The 20,290-nt window shown below is 47.3% G+C and overlaps 1 protein-coding gene across 5 annotated transcripts in view; it reads right to left on the reverse strand.

Annotated features, from left to right (window-relative positions):
* The window catches only part of TTC21A (tetratricopeptide repeat domain 21A), a 31,691-nt gene that overhangs the window by 9,611 nt on the left and 1,790 nt on the right, over positions 1-20,290 (reverse strand). For 3 of the 5 annotated variants that reach the window (XR_001881020.1, XM_017849636.1, XM_017849633.1), the window contains exons 3-15: positions 19,616-19,726; positions 18,746-18,912; positions 17,182-17,304; positions 15,047-15,204; positions 11,306-11,390; positions 9,450-9,548; positions 8,266-8,458; positions 4,291-4,388; positions 3,919-4,119; positions 3,064-3,193; positions 1,075-1,232; positions 631-846; positions 253-491 (exon numbers count right to left, since the gene is read on the reverse strand). Coding sequence is in view for 4 of the 5 variants with exons in the window: in XM_017849636.1 (XP_017705125.1) it covers positions 253-491; positions 631-846; positions 1,075-1,232; positions 3,064-3,193; positions 3,919-4,119; positions 4,291-4,388; positions 8,266-8,458; positions 9,450-9,548; positions 11,306-11,390; positions 15,047-15,204; positions 17,182-17,304; positions 18,746-18,912; positions 19,616-19,726 (1,978 nt within the window). In the remaining variant the exon portion in view is untranslated. Of the gene's footprint in view, positions 1-252; positions 492-630; positions 847-1,074; positions 1,233-3,063; positions 3,194-3,918; positions 4,120-4,290; positions 4,389-8,265; positions 8,459-9,449; positions 9,549-11,305; positions 11,391-15,046; positions 15,205-17,114; positions 17,305-18,745; positions 18,913-19,615; positions 19,727-20,290 lie in introns of those variants that run through there. The other 2 variants (XM_017849635.1, XM_017849637.1) reach the window with 2 other exon arrangements.

Below are 20,290 nucleotides of genomic sequence, written 5' to 3' on the forward strand. Positions count from 1 at the left end.
GGGGGGGGCGGGGGCGGGGGGGTAAGCAGGGCTCAGGGCCAATTCAACTCTGTATCCTCAGAACTCATCCATGAACAGGGCTTACTGACCTTTCATGCTAAAATTATAACCCATGGACAATTCCATACATTCATCAACTACACTCCAAGGACACATTCTGGAGACCCAGGTTGAAGAAATAACATCTGAAGGAAACATTCCCTAAGATACCATCAAAGAAGAAGCTGTCATTGTGCTACCTGTGGGGCTTACCGGTAACATCTGATGTAGAGGCGCCTGTCTCTGAGGGTCTGCAGGTAGACATTGGCCATCTTCTCTCTGGCTTCCATGTAGCAGGACTGCTTGGGCGAGATGTTCCTTAGCATGTTCAGTGCCACGTCCACGTTACCCTTGCTCAGGACCAAGTCCACGTTGGCAATGGTGATGCGGTTCTCTTCTGGTGTGCCGCCAAACTCATTGATGGTGTCCTGCATGACCTTGGTGGCCTCATGCTAAAACATGGGAATCAAACAGACCCTCCACTTGGTGCACAAGGAAACAGTGGGTGGAACCAAAGAACCTGGTTCCTGGGCCTACCCTGAGCCTGCAGTGTGCCCCCGTCCCCAGGGAGGAGAGCATGGCATTTCTTACTAGCTCCCCATTCAGCCGGAGGGCCTCCACCAGTTCTAGTAAGATGGATGCCCGCTGGCTGGTCTGCAGAGAGGGCCCAAGGAACTTCCTGCCTTCTTCCTTCTTCAGAGCTGGCAATTTGATGACCATTTTCAGTGTCTTTATGGCTTCTGGATAGTCTCCAGCCTTGTTGAGAGCCCTGGCCTTGATGAGGTGGTAGAGGGGGTGATCTCGGACCTAGGAGGAGCACAGCAGAGTGTGGGGCTCCAGTTCACTGCTGCTACTGCTGCTGCTCACAGCAGCCAGGTCAGAGAAGACCTCAGGAGCCCACTGAGCCTACCCCTGCCTTTGGACCAGCAGAAAGATCTGTGGGACACAGCTAGCCCCTGGGGCTACTCTCAGAAGGCAAACAGGGGCCGCAGCTAGCTGGGTGTTGGGATGCTGAGAGGATGACAGGGCACCCACCTGGAAGTTGTGGCTGACACCCAGCTCTAAGCAGTGGAAGCACATGCCAAAGTTGCCCTGAGCCAAGTAGGTCTGACACATGAGGAGATGGGCATCCACGGAGGTGGGGTCCAGCTCCAGGCAACGCTGCAAGATGCTCTGGGCATTCTCTAGCTCTCCTAGAAATAGTACACAAACCTCTACATGCAGGGTTCCCAAGGGGCTCCTAGGACCTGATATGCAAGGGCAGAATGAATTTTACATGTCCTGTTCTCCAGAAATATACAAAGTTGGGTATTTTAGCCAGTTTTGTTCTGCTTCACTCAGGGGTCCATTTCTAAAATTAAGACTACACAGTTGTTTCCTTGACTCAGACAAAAGCCAGCAAACTCAAACCTCAGTGTAACACCCTTCTTGTCTTTGTAACCCTAAGGGAGATAGCTAAGTTACTTCACTGCTCCATCCAGAAGCTCAGGGGAACATATTAAGCCTCAATTCCCACACATAAGAGCAAACAAAACCTAGTAGTAACAGCAACTGCAATAGTTACAATTTATGAAGCTCCTGCTCTGTTTCAACACTTGCAAAGCACTTTAGAAAGTCTGATTTATTACTTGCCCAGCCCTGCAAGGTTGGTGCTATTGTTCTTGTTTTTTCAGATGTGGAACCTGGGCCACTCAGCTTGGAAGGGGCAAATTTGGCATTTATATGTCCAGACCTATTGGGTTCCTGGGCTTCAGCTCTGAACCCCCTGGCACTTGAGGACTCAGGGGCCTCCCTGCAGACAGGCTGGCACTTACAGGGTGGTAGCAGCAGCCTAGGGGTTGGGTGTAGTGAGTTGGTAGGGGCACTCTCTTCCCTTGCAGTCAGGTCTCTCAACAACCCCTACTTGGGATCCATAACCTGGTGGGTAGGGAGCCCCTGCTTCTGGGTCCCAAGCTCCCTGCTCCTTCTTACGTGCTGTGGAAATGTGAAGAGGCCACCATGGCAACCTACGCAGCTGGAGACCTTGCTTTGGGCCCAAATCTGCTGGCAGATGCCAGCACCCAGGGTAAGTTCTCTCACCCTGGCCTTGTATCCAGGATACTTTGAAGCTGTGGGGAAACCTGGCATCCAAATGAACATAGGGAGGACCAAGGATGAAGACAGGAAAGCTCTCAGCAGGAGTGCAACCCACACGATGCAATGCCAGAAGACAGACAAATGGCCACAGTATTCTGATCCCTTTGGACACTCCCAGAACACCAGAGATCAGCCTGGTTTCCAGGCAGGCAGGATGGGGTAAGAGGCCACAGGGAGATAGTACTTCAGGGGAGGACTCTGCATCACAGAGGACAATAGAGCACCCATGGAAGGTTTTCCCTCTCCTTCCCTTTCTCTCCAGGGTCTGGGCCTTGAGAAGGGAGAAGGTGAAAGGGCCCCTGGAGGCTCTGAAGACCTCATGGTACAGGGTTCTCACTTCTCCATGAGGCTTTTTTGGATAGCTTTTCGAAACTACAACCCTGACACCCCTGCATCACTTCCCTGCTGCAGCTTCTTCTACAGCATTACCATGTTCTAACAAAAAAATACGATGTGCTCCCTCGTGGAGCTTGCATTGAGTTGTCAATTTCCCCTTACTAGATGCAAGCTCCATGAGGGAATTTTTGCCTATTTTTGGTACTACTGTATCTCAGAAGAAGTTCAATAACTATTACCAGCACAGATCAAGTGAGTAAATCCACAAAGGCCTAGGTGGGAGAGACCCCTGCTGGTGAGAGGTCAGGGAGCTTACTAGGGTTACTAGGGGATAGAGGCTGGGAGTGGGCAGGCCTGTAGGGGCATGTGCCTGTGTGTGTGTACGTGCGTGCGTGTGAGTGTCTCTGTGTGTGTGTAGTACCCCAAGCAAGGAGTGTGTGTGTGTGTGTGTGTGTGTGTTTGCAGTATCCCAGGCAAGGAGCCTGTGGACACAAAGCTCCATCAGGTGTTTGCAAGGCCCCACCTGGCTGCCAGGACCCCACCCCCACTCACCTGAGTAATACCTGACCTGAGCCATCAAATACAGGGGGTCGATCAGAGCTGGTGCTGCTTTGACTACAGGATTCAAGATCACGGCGACTTGTTTAAGAAGTGGAGACACGATCTGGCCTGGTAACCTGGGCTGTGGGAACACGGTGGTGGAGGTGGGAGTAGGTTTGCCCTATTCTAAGAGAGACTCCTGGAGCTCTCAGAAAATGCTCTCAGTGAAGGAATTTTGCTTCATTCCACACTTATTTATTATCCTCTGTATCATCTAGTGCTTAGAGCACGAGCTCCAGACTATGGAACTTGGTTTTGTTCACTGTGGTGTCCCCAGTACAGAGAATGGTATCTGGCACTCAATAAATATTTGCTGAATGACTCATTACAAGGCACTGGGAGGATATTAAGGTATATAAAAATATGATCCTTGGTCACAAAGAATCCTGACTGGCTGGAAGAGCAGGACAAACAAGTAAAGACTAACATACTTCTTAGGGGGCTTCTGCGGAAAAGGAAGCCAAGCTCTTGTCTTGGATAAAAGCAGGGCCATGGGCTGGTGCCCTGTTCTTCCAAATGTGGTCCCTAGACAAGCAGCATTCATATCACTTGGGAACTTGTTAGAGATGCAGGATTTTAGACCCCCCTATAGAGTCAGAATCTGTACTGGAACAACCTCCCAGGTGACCTGTGTGCTGTATGTTCAAGTTTGAAGAGCCCTGGGCTCCCCAACTGCCCAAGGTTCACCCCATCCTTACTTGTGACTGGCCAAGTAAGGTCACAAGTAAGGATGCCTCTGTCCTTCAGGTGGGCACTATCCAAACCTGTACTCCAGACCCCCACCATGAAGATAGGCCTTCCCCTAACCTGTTTGGGGCAGAAGAGCAAGTACTCCTTAGCAATGCAGACCAGGAAGTAGGGGTCCAGCTTTTCAAAGTACTCAGAGCCAAGAGGGAGGCCTTGCATGCCGGAGAAGTGAAGCTCCACTGCCTCCTTCAGGAGCGCTGTGGTCTCTTGCTCCCCCTTGTGCTTCTTGGATGTCAGGAGGGCTTGGAGGAAAATTAGCACCTGTGGAAGACAGGACCGAGTCTCAGTGCCAATGCCAGCCTGGGCAGAGTTGGTAGGCAAGGGCAAAGTGAAGGTCCAGGTAACCTTGGCTGCTTTCTATTGGAAATCAGGGGTGGGAGGACAGCAAAGGACATTGTCCTGGAGCAACCCATGGCCCCAGGGAGCTCTGACCTCAGACTTCCCAAGGGACTTCTGCACCTCCTTCAGGAATTCCAGCTGGTGCTCAGCTTCCTCCAGGTGGCCTTCTAAGATATGACACAAGATGATCCCTGTAAATGGGACAAAACAATGATGAGTAGCTAGCCCTGAAGCACAGTCAGCAGCCCATCAGGTCAAGGAGCATGAATAAGACAGTGGAAGGAAGGTGTCTCAGCATAGGGAATCTTTTCCAACATTTCTACAAACTTAAAGAGAAATACGTGCTCATGCTCAAGAATTCAAACCCTAAGGCAATACAGAAAAACATCCCTAGCTCATGTTCTGGCTTTAACAATATCTCTCTCTAGAGATAATCACTAGGAAACACGTGAGGTATAATATGTTACTACTATATAGACACCTCAGACATATATATTTATATGTACGCACAAGCATACCAATGGGTTTAAAAACACACACATCCACAAAGGGAATCAAATTTCACATACACCATTCTACAGTCTGCTTTTTTTTGAGACGGAGTTTCACTCTTTTTCCCAGGCTGGAGTGAAGTGGCATGATCTTGGTTCACTGCAACCTCCGCCCCTCAGGTTCAAGCAATTCTCCTGCTTCAGCCTCCTGAGTAGCTGGGATTACAGGCATGGCCACCATGCCTGCCTAATTTTTGTATTTTTAGTAGAAACAGGGTTTCGCCATGTTGGCCAGGCTGTTCCCGAACTCCTGACCTCAGGTGATCCAATTGCCTCAGCATCCCAACGTGCTAGGATTACAGGCATGAGCCACTGTGCCCGGCCACAATCTGTTTTTTTAACTTTGTATATGATATCATATTTTCCCATCTCTTCATACAAATCTACCCCATTCTCTTTGATGACAACATAATATTTTACTGTGGATGTAACAATTTATTTAACTATTGCCCTACTGAAGGACATCTAATTTCACATTTACTTTGTTTTCAGTATTTAAATACTACAATGCTACGATGAACATTTACATACGTTCAAATTCCTGAGGGAGAGCTGATGAGTCACAGAGCACATATATTTAAAATGCTGACAGATAAGACCAACTTGCCCTCAAAGATATCTGAACTTATATTACTATAAAGAATTTAAAATATCCTTTCTTCATAACCTCAAACATGCTGTAATTTTTGCCAGTCTGAAACATGAAAAGTAACTAGTTTTCATTCACCACCTTTTTTTTAACTATTAGGGAGAATGAACATCTGTTCATATTTCCAATATAGCCTTTTCCTTTCTACTGTGAATTTTCTGTTCACAGCCTGCCTGGTTTTCTTGGAGGGGGTGATTTTTTTTTCTCTTCATGTTTTCTTAACCCTTTGTTGCAAGTGTTTTCTATTAGTGTGCCATTTATCCTTTAACTATTTTTACAGTATCTTGTCAGCTAGTAATTTTAAGCTTTTATGTAGTCAAATAGGTAAAATATTTTCTTTTGTGGCTTCTATTTTTTTTTTACATGTAGAGCCACAAAGCCAAACTTTGCAGCTTCCAAGTTTGGAGTTAGGATTAGAATCCCCAGGGAAACCCATGTTTCATTTAATTTTTATGTTTAATACTTAATTCACCTGAAATTTAAGTATGGTGTAAGATGAGAACTTACCTTTATTTCTTTTTCATAATGGATAGCAGGGTATCCAACTAGGAGTTACTGAACAACCTATCAGTTTGAAATAAGGCCTGTTACATCCCATTTATCTATTTGCTTATCCTAGTCAGTGCTGGCCTCAAAGGGACTTAATTACTGTGGTTTTGTGGTATGTTTTGATGTTGGGAGGACAAATCTCATCTGTTTGAAGCAAGCTATTCTACTTGTACAGATATTTCTTTGCTACTTTGGCATATTTATTCTTGACTATCTTCCTAATCACCATCTTAGTTTTCAGTTATATCCATCCCACTATTTGACCCACCTATACAATTTTTTACCTTACAACAATATTTTTGATTTTTGGCAACTCTTTTTTGTTCCTGTACCTTTTTCATAGTAGCATGTTCTTTACTTATAGACATAATAGCCTCTCCAAACATTGAAGGGGTTTTGGGAGGAAAAGTCTTTTCTGTACTAGCCTTAACTCTGCTCCTCAGAGGGCTACTGCTTTATATGTTCCACTTGGCCGATCTTTCAGACTGCTAGCAGATTTATAAAAGAAGGACAGCAAGTAGGCACATTTCACACACTGTTAACGTCACTGATTCTGCCAGACTGGACAGAAAATATGGTGACTCCAGGACATAAGAGTGGGCTCGGCTTGGACTGGGAGAGAGGACAGACATCCTGACCAGCGGACTTTCCTCTGGCTAACCACTGGGGCTCTCCCCCTTGAATGAGGAAGTAGGGAAGGACTCAGCCTGGTGGATGAACATTCTAGGGAATTTTGCTTTTGTGCTGAGCAGCCAAGTCCTTTTGTCCTTCATGTCCCTGGTTATGGTGGGAAATCATCCAGAGCACTGTTCCTCTCCCTCCTGCCCCAACACCCAATACACACCTCCTGGATTCTAGTCTCTGACCGGGGCACGGTTCCAATAATCCTATAATCGCTCTCACTGCCCTGTGGCATGCTTTCACACTCAGCCTCTGGTGACCCTGAGCTCGTGTTTTTTAGTTTTTGTTTTTCCTGGAACTCTTTGGGGAAAGCTGGTCTACTAAATTCTTTAGCTAACCCATCTCTGCCTATGTTGGTTTATGGGTTTCTAGATCTGCTTGGAATTCCCATGTATTTGACACCATTTGCCTTCCATCTTCTAGAAATGTGAAATTCTTCAAAGTTTCTGGTCCATGGAAGGTATTTTTCTGTTTCTAAGGCTGCAATGTATTCCTTTTTTTTTTTTTTTTTTTTTTTTTTTTCTGAGGTGGAGTCTCACTCTGTGGCCCAGGCTGAAGTGCAGTGGCACCATCTCGGCTCATATCAACCTCTGCCTCCCGGGTTCAAGTGATTCTCTGGCCTCAGCATCCCGAATAGCTGGGATTACAGATGTCCTCCACCACGCCTGGCTACTTTTGTGTTTTTAATAGAGATGGGGTTTCACCATGTTGGCCGAGCTGGTCTCGAATTCCTGACCTCAAATGATCTGCCCACCTCAGCCTCCCAAAGTGTTGGGATTACAGGCATGAGCCACCACGCCCGGCTAATTACCTTTTAAAGATATCTTTCATTATTTTCATGGGATCTGGGGACAGAGGGCAAGCATGGATTTGATGGGGTCAGCCTGACATGTTGAACCAGAAGTCAAGATAAACTACTCTGATAACTGTGCTATGCAGACGAGGAGCCTGGAGTTTAGAAAGGAGAAGTGACTTGGCCCCAAACACACAGCCCCTCAGGGCCAGGGCAAGAGCCAGCCTGCCTTGAGCACTGGATCACACAACTTCCTCAAACCAAACACTGCCATTTCAGAATTCACCACAGACCATGGAGTAGGGGGCTTTAAAAAATGTGTTAAATGGAAATGGCGTTATAGAAAGTTCATTTGTCATTTATAGAAAGGATTTTTAAAATCACCTGGACAGACAGGGAAATATATAATTCTCAGAGCTACTCTTTTTGGTGGTTTTTCAGCTCAGAGCCCTGGAGGAGGGTCTACAGAGGTGAATCTAGAGGCTCTGCATGTGCGGATTGGTGGTGAGTAGAACTTCTCCAACCCCGGCCTGGGCAGCCTGAGAAGAGGCAGGGCCCACTGAGTGTAAGGTTCAGCCTGTCAGTCTTCTGGGGCAATCAGTGTAGACAGGCGTTGGAGGTCTGGTGGAGATCAGAGTGACTCTGATCATACCTCCGAGCATTCCTGTGCCTCCTACATCCATACTTGTGGATTCCCAGAAAGATACCCCATCATACGTCGTACCCCAAAATTCACATACCCCCCCCAAGGAGAATGCTTTCCAGCACCTCTCTTCTGGACCCATGAAAGCTGCCCATTTTGGCTCCCGACACCCACCCCTGAACCCTGCCCTGCCTGCATATACCTGTCAAACCAGCCATGCCGTCCTTGTCCAGTTTCATGGCTTCTGTGTACCACAGCAAGGCCTCTTTCACTTGGTTCTTTAGGATGAAGAAATAGCCCAGTTCTGTGGCCACATGGATGTAGGAGGGGGTGGCCATGAAGGTACGCTCGATGAAACTACACACTAGTCCTAGAATCACCTGGTGACTCCCACACTGCAAGAAACAGGAAGGTGGGAATTGGGAGACCAGTCAGTCCAGCCTGTATCAGCAAGGTCATGTCAGAAATGGGGGACACTTTGGTAGGCAGGGCTGGGTAGGCCCAGGAGAGCCCAAGAGGTACGCTGTGTCTAGGCAGCTGGGTCTGTGTTGCTGTCTGGCTCCCAAGGAGCCTCTCACTGGCCACATCTGTGGAACCTGCCTCTAGCCACAGGGTCCTCTGAGGGACCTATCCCCTGTCTGGCCACAGTAATTGGTCTAAGGAGTCACCAAGAAGTTTTTCAAAAATTGAAGCTGAATGAAAGAACTTCTTTGTGTTCAGTAATAAGAAGGGGCCCCAAAGGCTGCCATCAGCCATGCTCCCTGCCATGTGTGGAGAACAAGGCAGAGAGAATCAGACACACAGAGGGAGAGATGGTGTCTATGCAACTTCACAGTTCTGGTTCCTGAGGTCCCAGAGTTGCCTTCATTCTTAGAGCAACTACTTCTAGTAAATCTTGCTTTGGGGCTGAAGAGTCTAAAAGAGACACAGATTTGTTGGCAACCTGGTCTAGTTGGACCTTCCCTGATGTTTGAGAGGCCTAGGCAGGCCAGCCTTCTTCGGCCACTTCCACAAAAAAGAATATAGGAGCCGGGCACCCAGGCACTGGAGGCCAGAGCTGGGTGTGGCTCTGCTGCATAACAGCGGCGATACCACCCACTTTCCCCAAACAAGGCACAGCCCACTCCAAAAGTATTTTCAGACCCCGTCTCCCTGATCTTCATGGCATCTCTGAGGGGGCACCTAGGCTGAGGACGTAGAACCCACATGTCACAGTTATCAGCCAGAGGCAAGTAGGCGCAGCAGGCTATGAGCCACTACCCCGAAAGGACAAGTTTGAGCCAGAAGGGAGGGGCAAGGCACTCAAGGAGTTTCCTGGGGGAGCACAGGTCTGCTCTAAGGAAAGCAGGGAGACGCACCATTTCAGAACCAGGAAAACCTTCTTACCAGTCGGCTAACCACAAGAATTTTTTTAAGATGGAGGCTTGGATTTTCGGGCTCCCTTGTCTCTAGTGCCTTAATCAGATTTCTAACATGATTGGTAGCCTGCAGGGACAAAACAGAATGTCAACATGCAAGGTGCAAGGTCAGAGTTGGGCCATGGTTCTCAACCCTGGCTGCATAGTAGCATCAGCTGGGAGATTTAAAAAATGCCCATGCCCAGGCACAACCCCCCAGAAATTCAGATTTAAGTGAATTGGAGTGGCCCAGGCATCAGCATTACTTCAAAGGCCCATAGGTGGAGCTCCTGGGGACATTATTCACCCAGAGCTGGCACTGCCCCTCTGTTACTGAATTTTTTTTTCTTTTTTTTTTTTTGACTGCTCCTTATGGAGCAGGGCTAACCCATAGAGTAGCCCTGTTCCCAAGTTTGTGAAGAGAAGCTACCTTTTCAGACCCACCCAGGCAGAGCCAGTAGCTAGCCCTCACTGTGTCCATAGTGCAGCCTGCCAGGCCAGCAGCAAATTAACTGTGCTGGCCCAGAAGCCTCTGCTCCATTTTGACATGAGTCAAATGTAAGTCAGTATAACGATCCGAACTTTCCAAACTTTCCTGTCCAACACATGAAAGGTCAGAAAGGTTAGGCAATTGGTCTGAGGTCACCCAGTCACCTAGGTCACTGACAGATTCCAAAGCTTAGGTTCTTTCCCACTCCCCACCCAGGAGTAAGGAATTCTTAGTTCCCAGCTGCAGAGAAGTGCCAAAAGCGAAATCCAGGATGGTATGGGTCCACTCTGTTCAGTAAGCATGAACAAAATTAGAACCGGGTAGCCAGCTCAGAGTCGGAGGTAGGCCCCGAGGTTTGAAGTAGGAGTAAAAGAGGGGCTAATGCTAAATCCCAGTTAGCTAAATGCTAAGTCTGCCCCTGGGATTAACTTTCAGGCCAGGCCCAGGAAGGTATGCTTAGGGATCTTGGATCACAGGGAGCTGAGGATAGGCCTATTCTCTTATTCCTACCCAGAGACGAAAAGGGCTGGGGCCCTTTTTGTAGGCTCCTCCCAAACACGGACTCTCCCCTCTACCTCACCCCATCCCACAAAATCCACAATCTCAGAGCTGTGCAGAAGGAACCAGAAGCTTCCCCTTTCCACCATGACCCCTTAGAGACTCTTGGTTTGCCATGCTCTCCACAGAGGCAATATATTTCACTGATCTAAAAGGCAATGATTTGGCTAAAACACAACCTCTTTTGAAAATGAGAACCTGTCTGGCTATTGAGGTTTCACTAAGAATTCTAGGTGTTTCTGACTGCATTTGAGGGCTATTTTTGGTTTCTTTGGAAAACTACAAGACTTAGGAACATGTTTGGGGCCCGGTATTACCTGGCCAATGCCTGAGCAGTTCCAACTATCCCCTAAAAAAATGGCATTTCCTGAATTCAGAAATACTACCACGACTTCTACTATCAGTTAACATTGATGAAATTACTGTAGTGTGAAAGGGACTGTTCCAAACTCTCCCACTTCTTATCATATTTAGTCCTGTGTGGAATTCTGTCTATTTTACAAACAGGAAGCCTGAGGCTTATCCAGGTGGGGACACCTGCCAAGGCTTCCACAGAGAGCACAGGGCAGAGCCTAGCATCAACCTCACTGCCTGATGCTGCCTGACTCCCAAGCTACACAACCCAAAGAGTCAAACCAGAGCAGGCCTCCTTGGCAGCAAGTATAGGGGTGGGTAGGAAAGAGGAAGCTGAGATTCAGGGGCTCTGTACAAAGGCTTTGGGTCAGGTGCACAGGTTATGAAGGGTTCCTCCTTGACTCTGTTACAAGGCTCACCTTCTGAGTCTTCAAAGAACTTACTGTGGTCATGTTTCCTTCTCTTGCAAGCTCATGCACGGCTAGAATTTGGCAGGCATCAATATTGCTTTCATCTTTTTCTAGGATTCTGAAGGAAGAAGAGGAGGCACATGAATTGAGAGTATGGATAGGCAAGGCTGGGATGGTGAATTGGCAACTTCTGATTGTCTTTGAATATCTATTCTCCCCTCTTCTTTTAATAATAGAACTCCCAAATTAGCCAGACATAAGCTGCTCAGAATAAAGATGACATTTCCCAGCCTCTCTTTGCAGCTTACATTTGGCCATGTGACAAAGGTCTGACCTACAGGATAGAAGTGCAAGTGAGGGGTGTGCGGTCCAGTTGTGCCCCACCAGCAGGCCTTCCCTCCTGTCTACTGTCTGGAATGTGGACCATGTGAGCGTTATCCTAGGAATAGCAGAGCAACAAGACAGAGGGGCTTGGGACTCCCCAGAGTTAAGCTGTCATCCCAGCCCTGAGCCACCAACAACTTTACCTGGAGGAAGAATAACCTTTTATGTTATTTAAGTTGTGTATCTGAGGGTCTTTGCCACAGAAACTTATTCATAACCCAACTAACCAGACATGACCATGGTGCCAGAGTCTGGAGGTGGCCAGAAAGGTACTTGGGGGGCAGTCACTTTAAGATGGAAAAGGAACCTGGGTTTCAATTTTGTCCCATTGTGAAGCTATAGCTTCTGACCATACTATGAGGTTTTCAATATTCTATTTCTTTATAGAAAGATTCTTTCCCATTTTTCAGCCTGTCAGGGAATGACTTTCTGCTTAATAGCAGGTTCGTCTAATTCATGCACTAAATTCCAACATGATTAGGCACAATCAGCACTGAAAAAGTTCTAACCATTTCTGATGCTTCTGAGAGCACTGTAAACCTCATACATTTGAGAATTAACAAAACTGCAACATACTTTGAAAACTTATAGACCAAAGAAGAATCTGAATAGATATTAGAAAATTTTGGAGCCAAATGATATAGAAAAATATTACATATCCAAATGGGTAGACTCTGCAAAAATGGTACCTTGAGGGATACCCACAGACTTCAATGCTTATATTCTAAAGTAAAATTGAGAATAGTTGAGACAGGCATCCAACTTAAGAGTCAGAAAACAGGCCAGGCACAGTAGCTTATACCTGTAATCCTAGCATTTTGGGATGCTGGGGTGGGAGGATTGCTTAAGGCCAGGTGTTCAAGACCAGCCTGGCAACACAGTGAGATCCCATCTCTACAAATTAAAAAATAAAACTGAAAACTAAAATAAAAAAAAAAAGAGTTAGAATACAATAGCAGAATACCTCGGAAGAAAGTAGTTGGTAGGAAATAATAAAGTTAAGAACAGAAATTAGGCTGGGTGTGGTGACTCACACCCATAACCCCAGGACTTTTGGAAGCAGAGGCAAGAAGATCGTTTGGGCCCAGGAGTTTGACAGCTGCTTGGGCAACATAAAAAAAAAAAAAAACTTATAAAAAAAAAATAGCTGGGTATGGTGGTGCTTGCCTGTAGTCCTAGCTTCTCAAGAGGCTGAGATGGGAGGATCACTTGAGCCCAGAGGTTCGAGGCAGAAGTGAACTATGATTATGCCACTGCACTCAAGCCTAGGCAACAGAGCAAGACATTCCCCCCTCCAAAAAAAAAGGGGAGGCAGAAATTAATAAATTAGAATACACAAAGAATATAATATAGAACTTATAAAATTTCTATTTTATTAGAATATAATAGAAAGGAGCTACAAAACTCAAAGCTGGTTCTTTAAAAAGGCTAATAAGAGAGGCAAACTTTTAATATTAATGAAGAAAATAAGAAAGAAAAAATATATTAGGGATGAAAACAGAAACACACCTTTATAGAGCAGAGTTTTAAAATCTGAGGGGCCGGGGCGCGGTGGCTCACGCCTGTAATCCCAGCACTTCTTGGGGGAGGCCAAGGCGGCGGGATCACGCAGGCGTCAGGAGATTGAGACCATCCTGGCTAACATGGTGAAACCCCATCTATACTAAAAAAATACAAAAAAAATTAGGGCCGGGCGAGGTGGCGGGCGCCTATAGATCCCAGCCTATCTCAGGAGGCTGAGTGTGAACCCGGAGGTGGAGCTTGCAGTGAGCCTAGATCGCACCACTGCACTCCAGCCTGGGCGACAGAGCAAGACTCCATCTCAAAAAAAAAAAAAAAAAAAAAAAATCTGAGGGAATTCCGTGAATCCCACTAATTGGGAAAGCTTCCATGAGGGAACACGCTGGGGCACTGGATTCAATCTGTTGGCCCCAAACACTGTCTCCCTGCACATGGGCACAGTCGGGTCAGGGAGGCCACAAACACCCACATATGGCTTCAGCCAGGTGTTTCCAGGTGAGCTGCTGGTCTGAGGCCTAGCCTCCAAAGCAAGCTCCTACCAAGGCCAGGTCTACACTGGGAGAAAGGGAAGCTGAGGTCCACACAGACATTACCAGCTTGTGTGTGGCGCCTGTGGGCTGGGCAAGATAGAGACATGTTTGATTTGCCACCAGCACCTCTCTATAAGATTCAAGTTCCAGCCATCCGCGGAGGAATTAGGATTCTTCCCAAGGGAAGAAAGAAGTTTGATTATATGCTTTTTTCTTTTAGACCTGTGCTATATATTTCCCTATAATTCAGTTACAAGTCATAGTGATAACTCATGGGCCATTAACTCCTACTGGGAAAAAAATGAAGATGATACATTTTAGAATGATTGTGATAAAAATAAAGTGTTAGAGTTTATTTTTATTTTATTTATTATTATTATTTTTTGAGACAGGGTCTTATTCTGTCACCCAGGCTGGAGTGCAGTGACACAATCACAGCTCACTGCAGCTTCAACCTTCCTGGGCTCAAGTGATTCTCCCGCCTCAGCCTCCCTAGTAGCTGGGACTTCAGGTGCACACCACAATGCCCAGCTGATTTTATTTTTTTATTTTCTGTAGAGACAAGATCTCACTATGTTGCCCAGGCTGGTCTTGAACTTCTGGGCTCAAGCAATCCTTCTGCCACAGCCTCCCAAAGTGTTGGGATTACAGGCATGAGCCACTGTGCGCATTAGAGTTTAAAGAGACAATTTTTTTTTTTTTTTTTTTTTGGCTTGCCAAAAGCCTTGCATCAAATATCCTCCCAAAAGCCATTTTCATTTTTCTTCACAATGCTTCCAGATCACTCTACACTTGGTGTCTGGTTTCTACACGCCCAATAACTCCTGAAATCTGCTCTCTGGTTTATGTACCCAGCCTGCTGCTAAAACGCTTCTCTCAAAGTCACCAGTGACATTTTTCCCCTAAAGTTTTTATTAAGGTATACCATACTCATAGTTTAAAAAAAAACTTAATAATGAAATATATTCTAGTCTCATTCTCCTGCAGTCTTCACAGCCACTGCTTTCTACCCTGGAACTCTTGCTTTAGTTCTTTTGATGGGTCCTTCCCTGTCTCTTCTAAACAATAAGCCTTTACCCTCTATTTCTTGATTTAGCCATCATAGGCCACAGCTCCTAGCCTCATGTTATGATGTGTATTTCGTTTGCTTGCGGTGTACACCCGTCCCCCCTCTCCTCCTCATCCCAATTTGGCCATAGCACAATTCCCAGTTCCTCTATGGGTGATATTTACCTTTCCGTCTTGTTTTCCTGTCTTACCATCTTATAAGATGGTAACATACGTGTTAGCACCCTTGTCTTGGAAAGAAAGGAAGCTGCACAGTTGGGCAGTAACTCACCTATGTCCCATTTCTACTGTCTGCTCCCAGTCCTGCCGAGCTAAGAACAGCTGCATCTTCAGGACAAGGGCTGGCAGGAAGCTCCCTGAAGTCACAGTGATCTGGTTCACCACCTCCAGGGCCTCTGAGTAGTTCTGCTGCATCATGAAGTACATTGCCTGTTGGGAGCCAGACAGAAGAGCCTTTGTGAAGGGAGTGCCCATGAAGGGAGTTTGTTGGAGGGGGGTTGTCTCAGTGTCTCCATGAAAACAGGAACAGAACCTGACACATGGGCACTGTGGGTCCTCTCAGCTGGGCCAGTAGCCCCTCAAAGTCCCCGGGAGAAAGAGTGACATATCAAGGTTTACAACAGTCTTGGGTTCTCGGACAGGATGAACAGGGGCTTTAGGGACATAGCTAAGCCCCAAGCTTGGGAAACTTAGCAGGCCTGGGATAGGGCAAGCCCATGTGAGGTTACCCTGAAGGCGAGAGGTGAGGTCACTGGGCACTTTCCAGTTCCATAAATTTTCCATTCATTTCCCATTCACTTTTCTGTATTTCATCACTGAAATTGCTTGCCAATGCCCAGTTTAGCAATTCTGAGTCGGTTAGGGTTTTCTGGCAACTACTTCTATCGCAAGGTTGTGGAGTTTTTTTGTTGTTGTTCTGTCAAGGCCTACTGGGCTGCGGTCATGGCCTTTGCAGGCAAACACCAGCCACCAGGTTCTCCTCAAACAGTCATGACACAGGTGCCCTAAGGTCCAGGGGGCAATGCTTCTAAAAGACTTGAAATTGGACTCTGAAAGGAGGGCTTCCCTCAGACCTACAGTAACCCCCATTAAGAGACTTGTCATTAAAACAAGAGGATTATTCTGTATAATGAAGATTTTTGTATAAATGTGTTCACTGAAAAACTTTAAGTGCATAACCAGAAACAATCCCAATATCCAAATAATAGGGGACCAGGTTGGTAAATCACATTATGCCCATACAATAGAAGACTGGCTTTACATCCATGTTCAAACTGACATTTTGAATACTACACAAAGAAAATATTACATGAAGAAAAACAAAGTAAATGACAATATGCCCTAGGGTGAAAACTACATTATATACAAACACTGTGACCCAACCCCTACCATGGGAGCAGGAGAGTTGGTGACTGATGGCTCTCAATGGAGTCTCCCTCCAGGGATCACCCATGGTTGAAGGGAGCTGCTTTGTCCCAGGTCACACCTGTCCCTGGGGCAGCCCACCTCCAGTGTCAAGGCACTGATGGGGAGCTCACTGAAGGGGCTTCCCGGCTCCAGAGTTCCTCACAGAGTTGGCTGCGGCCTTTGCTGTGACTGTTCACAGCCAGCCTTCTCTTTCCACAGGTGCTGGCCCCAAGGGTGCTCTGTGATAAGCTGGCTCACAATAATCTCCATTGCTTTCTGCCACCCAGAAAGCCAACTTAATACACACCCTGGACCCAAGTATAGAAAGAAGACTAGAAGACGTTGCCCTAAAATACTAACACTTGTCTTGGAGCGGTAAGACTAAGCCTGCCATTTTAGTTCATCTGTTGACGTTTTTTAGGCTTCTGTTTTCTTAAATAAGTACATATTCTTTTATAATAAAAAATATACAAACAGAAGAAAATACGAGGACATTTTTTCTCTCAAAAATTAATTCCACGAGGCTCACAAGAAAAAAAAGAAACAAGATCAGAAAATACAGAACATATAAAATATATACCTCCCTTCTCTTATGGCACACTAAATGAATTTAATAGGTAGAAAGAGGTGAAATGGGAAGGTCAAAATAAAAGAAGAAAGGGAGAAGGGCACTGAGTGAAACTAACACAGAGGCAGAGAGAAAGCCTGAGAGGGTCAAGGAAGGACAGACCTTCAGATAGTGACCCTGAGAGTCTCCTGGGGGTCTCCCATGCAAATGAGACAGAAGCTCAGATCAACCAGGAAGAATTTGAGAAGTAAAGTGGACCTTGGACTGCTGTGTAACCCTGGGTTGGTTGCTGAACCTCTCTGGGCCTCTGCTCTTCATCTACCAGATGAGGCATCTGGAGACTGAGCTTTTGGCCTGGGGGTACCTGGTGGGTCTCTGGTTCCAGTGGCCTGGCCAGGAATACTTCCACCTCTCCGTTTTCCACTGCCCACCTTTCCCATCAGCCCCAGCACATCTTTGGTGTCCTGAATTCCTTGTTCCAGGTACTCAATGGCTTTCTTCGCAGTGTGAGGCTTGTCTGAGGTGAGGTCCACCCAGCCTCTGAGCACATAGGCCTGGATGAGAACAAGATGAAAGATGAAGTCCTTGGTCCTGCACAGCCTCAACCCAGCCTGCACATGATCCACCCTTTGCCACCCAACACCCTGAGGCCCCGCCAGGCACAGCCCCATGCAGATCCCAGGGCAGCCGGCTCTCTCTCACGGCCAGGTCTCCCATTGTTGCTTTGTCTGGAAATGCCCTGGACAGCACCCCCTCCCACTCCCAACCAAACCCCTGCACCTGATGTCCATTACCACTCCTTACAACTCAGCCTCAGAGGCCCCTGCTTAGGAGACCTCCCTCCCTGTACCCTTACAGCTCTCCATTACCCTTACTGAGGCACACTCACCTATCCTGTCATTGCCTGTTTACCCTGGGGTCAGTAGCCAACATGGGGGCCTACTCAGGGCCACTCTTGATCTCTCCACTCCTTAGGCCAGCACAAGGCCTGGCCCTGCACAGGAAGCCCAGGAATGCCCTCTGAGTGGGTGAGCAGGAGCCATTCTGAGCTCGTGGACCTCGCTGGTTCCCTGTTAGCCTTTACCTAGCCTCTCTTGGCAGATGGGGAGGGCCAGGCCTGGGAAGCAGACTTGGAAGAGCCCAGACCTAAAGCACCCCTCATGATGGCCTAGATCAGTATTTCTCTATTATATTTCCATTTCTCTTTTTCTATTATCTATCCTAAGGAGTCTCTTTAGACACTGTTTCCTAATTAATCCCTTCCCCTGCAAGAAATGTTAATGCCTCAGATATACCATATCTGTGTATTGTGTACTGTATATATATATGTGTATTTTATACATAAAGAATAAGATTTTTTTCATCCTCTCCCCCAGGGACCATGTCTACACCCTTGAAAATTGATATCAGCCCTGCTGAGAAGGCATGGTCTAGACTGAGGCTTCAAATTCCATATTAGTGCAGATATACAGTATATGAGCTGTACCGCATGAGCCATCATTCAGTTCCAGCAGAGCACTACAGGGAGGGAATGGCCCAGTGTGACCAGCTCATCTGGGTCCTCAAAAGAACCAGTAAGTCTGGAGCAGCCTGGGCAACATGGCAAGACCCAGTCTCTACAAAAAATGTAAAAACTAGCTGGATGTGCTGGCACACACTTATGGTCCCAGCTACTGGGAGGCTGAGGTGGGAGGATTGCTTGTGCCTGGGAGGCTGAGGCTGCAGTGAGGTCTCAAAAAAAAATTTCTTAAGAATATGGTGCAAGCCATAGAAAATCTATCTAGAAATCAGACTCTATGGACAAACGCCAATGAGTAACCTCTGCTAAGCCCAGAGACAACATACTTGGGGCAACTGTGAGACCCGGTGTTTTGTCAGTGCCTGGGTGTGGCTCTCCCCCAGTTTCAGGGCCCTTTGTGGGAGTAAGGGCCACTCTGCTATTACGTGTTTGGATGCTGCTTTCTTTGCCTGTTGTCCCCATGGTGTGGTGAGTACCTCTCTGAAGCCTCTAGAGATCTTTAGCATGCGGTCAATGTACTCTTTGGCCTTGTCATGGTGGCCTATGAGCCAGAGGAAGACACCAGCATAGTACAGGGCAGTCCCACTGACTGTCTTGCGTATTTCCTTCAGGCTGTACTCAAGCTCCTGAATTGCTTCTCGGTCTGTAAATCCAAGAGCGAAGGAAGAGGGAGAGTTAGGATGCAGAAGTCTGCCTGGTTCTGCAGGGGCCACCGAGAGCCCAGGGAACTACCTCTGGGTCTCTCTCACACACTGTGGATCTCCTTCAACATATGCAGCACACCGTGTGCAGTCCAAGGCCTAGAAATCAGCAGTACCTGCCCTTGAGATGCCGCAGGGGCTGCCCCGGCCTGGACTCAGGTGTGCTCGCTGAGATTATCTTCTCTTCTCTGTGCCCAGCAGTGTGCTGAGCAGGCAGACCAAACCAAAATCCTTAGCCTCAGGCCCACAACTTATTATGAGTGGGGAAATAGTAGTCTGTAGTCTCTCTTGGACCCTCTCCCTGAGGGGTGGAGATTAGGGGTAGAATTATATATATTAGCTTGGTTTTTCTGACAAGATCTTGGCAAAGAAGAAGGGTGTTTTCCCAACTCTTGGGATCGGGAGCATGGACCCCTTACACTGTCATGGGCTCTGCCTGCTTCCACTCAGCTGGATCCAGGCATGGTGTCTTCTCCCAGACTTCCAAGGGGAGAGGAGCAGCACTCACTTCTCACTGGTTAACAGCATCTGCACAACCACCAGGGCACACACCTCCTTTGGCAGCCCTTGAGGGACTGTGTATCTCTGGGGCAGGGCTTTCTTTCCCCTGGTGGGTCAGGCCTAGCTGAGCATGGTGGCACTCACCAATGATTTCACATCTTTTGTGAGCATAAATGAGGGCCATGGTGGAGCACAGGGACACGTCTGGGTGATGCCTGATGCTTTCCAGGTCACTGATGGCATCCTGGATGTGCTCTGCAAAGACAGTCCACATAGTTATACTCTCAAGCTCCAGGATTAGAGGACATGAGACTCTGTAGCTGACCCAATGGTTCAGCACTACCTGCCTTTGCCCAGAGTCAGAGGACTAACTGGTCTGAAAGGTCCCCAGTGACCCAAGCTCCCTGAAGACTGGGGCTCTGGGAAAGAGTTGCTGGTAACATGGTCCAGGCTGTTGGAGGTTGGAAATCTTGGACTTGAAAGGTGTACCTGTGAGTACTTGTGGGGATATGTGTGAGGCTGCAATTATTAGCTGCGTCAGTTCTGAAGAAGGACTTCAGGCAGGGCTTTCCCAGCTAGTGCTCAAGAGCCACTGATTACATTTATCCCTCCATGTCCTCAGATATTGGCCATGGGCCATTCGGCCAGTCCTCAGCCCAGGACTACCTTCTGAATGTCAGCGCATCTGCACCTGCATGGGTCCCACTCCTCTCCCTGTACCTGTACCATACCCACCTGTCCTCACACCTACCTCTTCCTCCTCCTTTGCCTGCATTACCAGTTCTCAGCTTCCAGGCCTGAAATTACTTCAAGAATCAT

Source organism: Rhinopithecus bieti, unplaced genomic scaffold (genome assembly GCF_001698545.2).
Source record: "Rhinopithecus bieti isolate Rb0 unplaced genomic scaffold, ASM169854v2 scaffold_33121, whole genome shotgun sequence".
NCBI lineage: Eukaryota > Metazoa > Chordata > Mammalia > Primates > Cercopithecidae > Rhinopithecus > Rhinopithecus bieti.